At 40.5% G+C, this 10855-nt stretch overlaps 1 protein-coding gene across 1 annotated transcript in view; it reads right to left on the reverse strand.

Moving 5' to 3' along the window:
• Positions 1 to 10653, reverse strand: part of nrxn2b (neurexin 2b) — a gene marked incomplete at its 3' end in the record, with an annotated part of 720187 nt that extends 709534 nt beyond the window's left edge. Inside the window, exon 1 of the mRNA XM_083993168.1 lies at positions 10224 to 10653. Within this exon, the coding sequence (XP_083849294.1) occupies positions 10224 to 10638 (415 nt within the window). The 5' untranslated portion in view covers positions 10639 to 10653. The remainder of the gene's footprint in view (positions 1 to 10223) is intronic.
• Positions 10654 to 10855: the final 202 nt, after the last annotated feature.

Consider the following 10855-nt stretch of genomic DNA (forward strand, 5'->3'; position numbering starts at 1 on the left):
ATACAGGGTCCAGGCCAGTTAACTGCACTTCTCCACAGGGACCCAGGTTTCTGCTGCATTCCAACATAGGCTATATAATAAAAAGTGATGATGAAAGTGAATTAGAGAGTAGTGAGCGGGAATGAGCGAAGCAGCTGTTTTTGAACACATCTCTATGTGATGTGGCACCGCTGGGTGGAAGAGGGGCTGCAGAGTGAACCTTTTTTACTCATAAGTGGTGATATACAGTAGTCTTTATTCCCTGCCAGAAAACAGACTGCAAATGTGGACAGCATTTTATTTTATGTGACTTCCTGTCACAAGCCAAAGGTGAACAAAATTTCATCTTTATCATGACTCAGAATTTTATGCAATTACGCAACAAATTCCCAGATAGAAAACAAACCTATTCTTACCGTTTTAAACAGTAAGAATACAACGATTTGATTTGATAACATTTTCCATTTTTTGCTGAGCATAAGATTTGTTCAAAATTAAATCAAAGCCTGTCCCATATAGATGCCCGTCTCAAATATAAGCCAGGTAATTTTTTTACCAGTTGAAGCAAATAAAAGCCAATAAAAGGCTTCTATTGGATACTTTACAGTATGCAATGGAAAAAAGTGTGGAGTGGAGTTGAAACTTCAAAATGCTAAATACAAGAGGACAGGGGTGTATATGAATAGCAAAAACAAACCGTCAGATGCAGTTGAGAAAACATCTAGAATACTGTGTGCCCACTCAGTCACCTTTATACTATAATGACAGAACAAGATTTTCAAGGTCCCATAGTGTGGAAAGTCTTTTTTGAATATAAAATAAATAAATAAATACTTCATAGAACAGTCAGCCAATCAACGAAGAGGCTCAGAGTCTCCTCTCTTCTGATTGGTTCAACTCAACATCAGATATGTAAAAGGTGGAGGAGAAGTGAAACTTCACTGAAACATTTTTTGTGTGTGTGTGTGTGTTTTCTAACTACAAATATATCTTCCTATGAATATCAAAACTTGAAAGAAAACACTATTAAGGAGTAATATATGGGGTCATTAACAGAATAAATCTCTGTCACTTTGGAAATTGCCAGCATCTGGCCTTAAAAAAATCAATACGTAAGTAATTAAATTCACTGAGCAGTGCATTTGCAAATTGATAGAGGGAAATGACCACAGAGGTCAATAAATTCGATACATGCTGATTTTAGGTCTAGTTTTCTTCTGAACTCCAGTTTGTCCCGAGAAAGAAGCGTCTCAGTGTTTCTGCTGTTTTCGTTGAATTCTAATGAGGTGACTGGCTACTCTGCATTTACCATTTCAGCTGGAGTCTGTCAAATCAGCTCTAAATGGCAATTTATAGTAGGACTGAAAAGGAAATAAGTAAATGAATGACCAATACCCTTGAAGTCAGGTGAAAATCCAGCCTTAAAGGGAACGTGAACTACTTTTTTTTTTTTTTTTTTACAATTCATTTAACCTCTAATTACCCTAACTTGAGAGCTTATAGACGCCCTGGCCTGCAGTGTCGTTTGGGGGTCAGCAGAGTATAAAATCAGGGTCAGCATCAATTATAAAAACAATAGCCCACAGAAGGACATAGCAGCTTTAATTACAAACACCAGTAGTAAAAGCTTTGCCCATAAGGACTTCAAAATGCAAGCTACAAGTAAGATAATCTATGGTTTCCACAGAGAAGATCCTCCTACACACATGCATTGGTCTTATGTGGAATAATTTAGTCATAAAATTAGACTACTGGGTTTTTTTGTGGGCCCCACTGGGCGCTGGGCCCCTTGAATTATCATCACCTTTCTCCCCTACGGCCCTGTCAGAGGTCAGTTGACTATGTGACGTCTGAACAACCTCTCCTCTTCACCTGAGCGACATTAATGTGAATGAGCAAAATGCCAAAACTTCTCAGTGCCAGGCAACAGTGAAGGATGCAGACAGCTGAGCGAGATCACTGGTATTCAAATGAGCGCAACAGGAGCCACAGATACAAAGAGAATAGAATAAAAAAATAATAATCATCATAAAAAAAAAGAGCTTGAGGGAGATGAGATGGCTCAACCTCTTTAAATTACAAAACTTCAGCTGTCATATTCAATTTTCAGATTCCACAGATTCCACATGGGGTTGACATTCATCATTACAAAGTCTGGAAGCCAATATTTTGGAGTAAATTATAGCTTTGTGGCTAATAGCTTCTCCTTCAATCATTTGTCCAGACGGCACCACAGGCAATCAAAGCATGGATACTGAAGGTGCATCTTTTCAGAAGATTTATGTGGCCATGTTCGCACGGTTGGAACTTTTCCTCTCCATTATCTGCATCAGACGGGCTTGGAAAACAACTTCTGTGTATCACATGCTCTAATGTTTACATCAAAGCCTGCCACTTCCACTTCCTACCATTTAATCAAACCATTGATGTGCAGCAAAGCCACCATCACAATACTAATTTGTTAATAGAAAGCCGTTAACAGCTGGAACAGCTGTAAGCCACCAACCCTGAATGGATGTGATATGATTGCCGTCGCTGTATGTCATGGCTTTGTAAACATGAACAGATATACTTGAATGACACAGCGTCTCTCTTTTCTTACAGGGGAAAGCGTGCGTAGTGATCATGGTTACACTGATCTGCTGCTTACACGGATCAAAAAGCTCCAGACAAAATGATTCCTGTACAAACGGCTTCCAAGTGGCTGTTAGCAGTGTTCACTGTGTCTTTTCATACCAGACAACATATGGAAAACAAAAGCTGTCTTATGCTAAAGCGCTCCGACTCATTTTTCTGACTGTTTCTCATCTCAAGGTGAGTGTGTGTGTGTGGATCTCACTCAGTGACGACTACCAATAATTGGCTTCACAAGATCACTGCCATGAAGACTTGAAAACAGAAACACTAAAAAAGTTCAGTTCTTCTTTATGGCACAGAAGAAGGGCCTAAGTGATTATAATCCAGTGTTTTTCAACCTTGGGGTCGGGACCCCACGTGGGGTCGCCTGAAATTCAAATGGGGTCGCCTGAAATGTCTAGTAATTGATAAAAAAAAATAAAATTACTGATAAAAATATAACAAATTATTATCTTTTTAAAATTCTGATTAAAAACACCACACTCAATCTTAAACAACTGTATCTATACTTTAACTTTCTCAAATATAAATCGAGTTCAAATAAAATGCAGCATATAAAAATATCTGAGCTGGCGTATCTTGATTGATGGCGATTACGTGACTGCACGTGATCGCGGGGTCACCAGAAATTTGTGGGGCCACGAGCCAAAAAAAGGTTGAAAACCACTGTTATAATCTGTCAATTTTAAACAGTTGTGTTGCATTTGTTGTCGACTAGGAAAAATGATGTTTGTGTTCAGTGTGTGGATATCTCATTTATATAGGTTTGCCCCACAAAACACTGCTGAAAAGGGCTCATGAAAAATAGAGAGTCATCCATTATTCAGTCATTGTTACAGGCTTTTGCCTTTTTTGTCGTACTTTATGGTCTTTACATTTTCCAAGAGTTTACTGCAGTCCTGTACTGATGTGACTAGATGTGAATCATAAAAGTTGTTAATTGTTAATCAGTAAAATGTAGCTAAATAAACTATTTATCGCAAGTGTCTGAACCATATCTGTAGGTCTGTACAGTTGAAGCCAACTTAAGCTGAAGTTAATCAATACAATACAGACTTTTTTACTTGCTGGTACACAATCAAGTATTTCAGCCCATATTGAAAGTAATTTCTGATGATAGTATAAACAACTGAGTGACTGATTACTTATTAATGCTATCGAGAAGCTTATTAGCATAAGAATAATAGCATGTTCAGTGGTTGGGATTGTCATTTGCCAATTAGACTATATTTTATACCAAATCAGATTTAGCTGCAGATTTAATATTATTTTGCTTGGTGATGCATTACAAAATGCATAATTTTGCTGTTAAAATTAGGGCAAAAATCAAAACCAAATATTTGCTTTAATCCATAAATGCATCCAGACAGCTCTTTCAAATCTCCAAAAGAGCATATTATCAAACTATATTTACATTTTTTTTTCCTTTTAATCTTTGAAGGACAGGAACCTTTCACTTGCCCCATAATTTTCTGTAATTATCATGTGTCCCTGAAAAAAACATTTCTTTTATTCATTTATTTTTTATTTTGTTCTGTAAAAGCCCATTAGATATTGTTATGGTGATTCACATCCCACAGCTTCTTCTCACCCACATGTGAAAAGGCTGTTTTGGCATCTTTTGGAAGTAAACAGGCTGCTAATGAGCTGCTGCTCCGAGTGGCAGCCACACTGGATGCACAGTCATGTTGAAAGTGATCAATTTTCAGAAAAGTATTGCTTAAAATATTAGTTTACTATTATTATATCCATAAATTAAATACAAATTGTAATAACTGAACTATCCTCACATTTCCTGAAAAGACAACTTTTTGTTTACCAAGTATTTAAAGGGATAGTTCAACATTTTGGCAAATTAGCCCATTGCCATAATCCCTATAGTTTTAGGAGTAGGTTACCTTTAATTGTCGGTGCAAGCTACTTTTAGATCGGCGGAGCAGAGCCGCGAGCTGCTCAGAGCTATGCTACGGAGGCTAATGGGATTTCTTGGTTTCCCTCATCAAACTCATCAAATACACAATCCAACAACTCCAAAAAGCTCTTGTAGGCAAGTGTGACCTGCACATGTGACCACACTATGAGATAATAACGGAATGATACGATACGACAGAGTTGTTTTCGAAGCAAATGCAAAGACTGCTTTGCGAAAAACTGTCCCTCACAGGAACGCACGTCACTGGTTTTGCATGAATTTACCTTGAAAACAACTCAGTCTCGTAGCGTTCAGTTATTATCTCATATCGTGGTGAATGTGCAGGTCACAACTTGTCCACCGGAGTGTTTTGGAGTTGTTGGATTGTGTATTTGATGAGTTTGATGTGGGAAACCAAGAAATCATGAGCCTCCGTAGCGTAGCTCTGAGCAGCTCGCGGCTCTGCTCCTCCGTTCTAAAAACAGCTTGCACCGACAAATAAAGGTAACGAACCAACTCCTAAAACTATAGGGATTATGGCAATGGGCCAATTTGCCAAAATGCTGAACTATCCCTTTAAGAAAAATATATTTGAATAATAGCAACAGCAATATGGCAGAAACACCCATCATTGACAAGTGTAGTGGCTACTCGAGATAATCCACAGACATCAACTTAAGTATTTACAGGAACTACTTTTTTTTATATAGAATTGTAGTATGGATATAAATCCTGTAAAACCCACACAGAGCTTTGTCTGTAGATAATCCACAGTAACAGGGGGAATGGTTCTGGAAGGACATACTGCTGCTGAAATTTTATAAATGTAATTTTTCCATTTTTCTGCAAGCACTGAGAAATGAAGTTACATTAGGGAGTGGGCGATAAAGGCAGAAATGTGCACATGTCGTTTTTCATCTCAATATCAGAAAGTGGCTGGATAGAGAGTACATTTTCTCAAAAATCAAATAAACTGCTCATGGAGAGAACAAGCAGACACACCAGACATGCGCCTCATGTGCTGAACTGAATGTCAGATACAAAATAATGATGAAAAAAAAAAAAAAATCATACTTGGATACAGAAATATAACCATAATCAGATACTTACTACATACTGTAAGTACTGTAATCATCATTTCAATCAGTTAGACTTTTTTTGAACCCTCTTTCATTTAATATTAGCCTATCTTTCTCTTATTCTCTCTGACGATGGCAATTTTCAGTAAACCAATCATCTTTCACCGCAATCTCAACCAGCCAATCATGTCGTGGCAGTCGCGCTGTAAATCATTCTCTCTGCTGCTGTCAGTTGACATTTCAGACATATTGCTGCGACCTCCTTCCTCCAAGCTCATTAGAATCCTCTCCTCGCTGTTCCATCACCACCACTATTGTCTAGACCCCAGGGGGTTTCTTATCCAAGGCACAATTCACCCCCCCACCCCCCCACCCCTTCTCCCTCCCTTTTTCTAATATGATGACATCACTACATGGTCTAATTGCCTGAGACTCCGGCAACTCCTGCTTCCCTTGTTTCTGCTCTTGGGTAAAAAAAAAGAAAGAAAAAGTTTTGGTAACACTTTACTTGACGCCTATCTCTATAACACATTATAACCATACTTATAATGAGGTATAATGCAGTTATAACACTGTATAACTATAGTTATAAACACTCATAAATGATCATAATGCTTTATAACAAAAAGCATAACACACTATAAGGCATTTTATCTTGACTTATAAGGTCAGGTATTATAATATGTTATAATTGTTAGCAACTGGCTGACAAGGCCCACATTTTTATGCATTATAAATGAGTTATGTGTTATAATTGGCTTATAAACATGTATAACTATCATTATAAACACTCATAAATCACATAAGACTTTATAACAATAAGCATAACACATTATAGAGCATTATAACTCTTATAATACTAAGACCTTATAAGTCATTATAAAATGCTCTATAATGTGTTATGCTTATTGTTATAAAGCCTTATGGAGTGTTTATAATGATAGCTACGTTTATAAGACAATTATAACACATTATAACTATATTAATAATGCATTAATATTGATGTGGTCATTGTCAGTGAGTTACTAACAATGATCACCTATTATAATACCTGACCTTATAAGTCATGATAAAGTGCTTTGTAGTGTGTTATGATTGTTATAAAGCATTATGATCATGTATGAGTGTTTATAACTATAGTTATACATTGCTATAACTGAATTATATCTCATTATAAGTATGGTTATAATGTGTTACAGAGATAGGCGTCAAGTAAAGTGTTACCAAAGTTTTAATCTTTCTGAATGGAATGATTTCACATATCCACCCTACAGTACCTCAGCAAAAAATCTAATGTACCTCCCGACTAGAAAATAAGGAAAATAATGCTCAGAGCTGTTGCTGACATCGCTGCTCACTTATTTATTTATTTTGGGAGTTGTTTGTACAGTAGTTGTTGCAGTGATGCAAGAATCTGAGCCCATTCTATGGATTACACTACACTATGTTGAGGAGCATCAGCTAAACGCCTAAATGATCAAGTAGTACACCATGAATCATCGAGAAACGAGCCACATGAATATATTGCGAGTGCCACATCTCATCATTAAAATGTTCCCTCTGTGAAGTGAGCAGGCAGCAGCCCTTTAAAAACAAGCTTTCCTTTGACATTGCCCCTTCACTACAGAGCTAACACAGCAAGACATGGATTTGTTAGTACAGACATCTAAAGTGTCTTAAAACCAACTAAAAGCAAGCGAGAGGGGGGAGAGAGAGACCTTTACATTCCCACCCACGTGTTAGATAAAAGGAATAAATACACCGCTGCACTGGCAGTCAGCCATAATGACCCACTTTACAGTCCTCAAACCAAAGAACATCTCTGAAAATAAATTAACACTGAGCAAATGAATATCTCCGCGCTGTCTTCCTCGTTCTTGCTCTCCTCTCCGTTTTTCTCGCCGTTGATTAGTCATTGCTTTCCATCTCTCTTTCTCCCTCTCCTCTCCATTTCCTCTTCCGTTTCCTCTCCTCCTTCCATCCTCCACCCTCTCTCTCCCCCCTTCTATCTTACTGTCTCTCTCCATTTCAAAAGGACAAATGTTTCCTGCAGTCACTGTAGCACTGCATTGGTATTCCACTCTCAATTTAGCCAAGAGGCAGGCAGCGGTATCTGCTTCCAGCAACCACACAGCAATCTGACACAGAGCACAGAGAGAGAGAGGGACAGAAAGAGAGAGTATGAGAGAGAGAAGTGCTTGAAGAATTAAAGGAAGTGTGAAATATGAGAGAAAGACAGGAAGAAGGAAAGATACAGACCTATACTGCTGTCCAGCATTGACATCATTTGCTGTGCTATAAGGGGCTCATCCGAAAAGAAAAGGAGGACTTTGCTTTTTTGGTTCTTTAGAAATAAAAAAAAAAGAAGATGCGAAAAAAGACAAAAAGCGCACATATTCTCACGCTAAACTGTTAACGACTGTTCTAGACTTTCCACATCAAAACAACTTAAAGGCTTTGATCTAAATCGTGCCCGCATGCCGATTTTATTCTTATTACTTCAGATCTATCAAAAGCAATTCACCAACAGAAATTTGAACAAAATATTGTGTTTGTTCCCCCTTTTTCTTTCTTTTTTTTTTTTTTTTTTCCAGCGCTGTCGAAGCTTATCTGTGAGAGCCACAAAAATGCGAGCCTTCAAACAATCGGCACACAACTGTGGCAAAGTAGTTATCTACCTTTTGAAGACTCGGTAATTACAAGTCATTTCATCACACAACAAGGCAGGAGCTACTGAAGTTGTAGTGCTGTATTAATAGCACGTATAATAAAAAGAAATTAGATAATTTAGGATAAAGACCCCCCCCCCTCCAGTTATAAATCATCAAGACGGAGCATGCAGTTCCTGGTGGCTGCATATAGTGCATGAGAGAATTCGAAGGCAAGGTGTGGAGATGCAGACAGGATGAAAGACAGAGTGGTGGTGGTAGAGGGGGGGTAAGTGCAGGAAGAGGAGGAGGCGGGAGTACGAAGTGCTGAGAGCGGGTAAAGGTGAAAAAGAGATAATTGGAGTAAGGGAGTGAACTGGAGAGAGAGAGACACGGAGGAGGAGGGAGGTGAGGAGAGATGGAAAGCCCAGATAGCCTTGAGAGGAGATGGTAGAAGGTAACGCTGCAGGACGAGGGAGTGAACAGAGAGATGGATGAACGTGAAGGGGTGAGACGGGTCGGGGAAGGGGAGGAAGGAGTGTGGGGAGGGGAGGGACCATAGATATGGAAATGGGATGTGTCAGTGAAGAAGAGAGCCAGAGGTTTAAAAACAGAAACAGAGTTTGACGTGGGCTGACAGCGCAGGAGCACAAACCCGAGAGCGAACGAAGGCGAGGGCAGGGCGCGGGCCGCAGACAATAGGGCCCCGGAAAGAAGGAGGAGGGAAAGAAGATAGAGAGGAAAGAATGAAAAGAAAAAGAAAAAAGAGAGAGCAGACTTCCAATGTGTGATTTTGCATTTATAATATTCTGTTTTGATATGCAGCACCTTTGATGTTATGCATTGTTTAAAAAAGAGAATCCAGCTACATTCAAAGCAGCACCCGAACAATGTCTGACACTTGTATGAATCACACTTTTTTTTTTCTTTTTTCTCAATCTTTCAGGCGTAGGGAACTTCTTAAAAACCAATTTGGACAATAGGCAAATGAAACAGCAGAAAAAGTCTACCTCTGGTATCTCATTCCTCCTTATACCTCCACCTTCACTGTTAAACCCTGCTACAACACACAACGCCGTAGTGCTGCGATAAGAGATGACTCACACGTGACCTCTGCAACACACTCAGAAAGGTCAAGAAAAGACTAATTTAGTATAATTTATACACATCGGAACTCCACAGTTTGCTTCACTATGCATAACCTCTCATGTCCCCGGCCCCTCAGGGAGCCAGGCCACGACGCAAACACCAAAAAGCTTGAAAAGGTAAATCGCTCGACAGCGATGGCATCATTCAGATTTGACTGATCAGGGAAACAGACCTAGAGCTGGAGAAAGTGTTAGCATCACCTACAACAGTAGTACACAAGCAATGTACAGTAAGTAGGGTTGCAAAGGGGCGGAACATTTCCAGAAACTTTCCATGGGAAGTTAAGCTGGGGAATTTTGGAAATATTCCAAATTGGAAACTTTCCATGGGAATTATTGGGAATTTATTGGAATTAACTAGAAATTGGGATTCAAACCAGGGCTGCCTGCAGTGAGGACTGTAGCCTCAACATGGGGCGGCAGCTCTACCAAGTGAGCCCCCAAAATAGGGGCGGCGTTTAGCAGCACAGTTCATGTCGGGGGTGTGGCCTCAATAACCCTGCAGTAAGCAGTGTGCTATGTGCATGTGATTGAGGAATAGCATAGATATTTAAGTGTACTTGCATTAAATCTGGTTGTTTTAGCCATGATTATGCTACAATATATTTCCCCCAACTATATTTAAGTTTCCTGTTAAGGGGCAACCTTCAATTTTGTAAATTTTGGATTTATTCCCGTTAATTCCCATATATTCCTGTTAATCCCCATATATTCTCGTTAATTCCCATGGAAAGTTTCCTACTTTGAAAATTCCTGGAATTTTGCAACCCTAACAGTAAGTCAATCAGGGTAAAGCCAGTGCGGTGTGATGGTCTCTTACCTTCCTTGCAGTACTTCCCTTTGAAGCGCGTGTGGGCGCAGTCGCAGTGAACTTCTCCGTGCTGGATAGAGCAAAAGCCTCCGTTGAAGCAGGGGTTCTGTTTGGTGCACAGGTACTCCAGGTCGCTCTGAATGCCCTGGCTGTTTACCAGAGTAGGAGGCATCTCCCCGACCTTCAGGTTGGAGATCAAGCCCTGGAACGGCGGCTCGTACTTCACGGTGCTGGACGTCAGCGCGGACAGGCGCACGTCCGGCGGGATCCCTCCCACGAACAGGTCGCTGACCACCGCCATCTCCTTCCTCTTGGACTTGACCTCGGCCACCTTGGTCTCCCCGTCCACCATCAGGAGGGTCTCGCGGAAGTTCCGGGTGAGCAGGACCATGTGCCAGCGGTCGTCGTTGACCCGCGTCTCCATGTGCAGGGTGGCCGGCTCGGCGCAGTGGATGGCGAAGCGCAGCTGGAGGCGCCCGCCGGCGATCAGGAGCTCCAGGAAGTCGCAGTTGCCGCCGTCGTCCAGGTAGAGCACCAGGGCTTTGCTGATGTTGGTCTTGAGGCTGAAGCTCAGCTCGCCCACCGATCCGGCTTCCCAGCGGCCGTAGCGCGCCCACTGGCCGGGCGCCCCGCCGAATTCC

Source organism: Trachurus trachurus, assembly GCF_905171665.1.
Source record: "Trachurus trachurus genome assembly, chromosome: 18".
Lineage (NCBI taxonomy): Eukaryota > Metazoa > Chordata > Actinopteri > Carangiformes > Carangidae > Trachurus > Trachurus trachurus.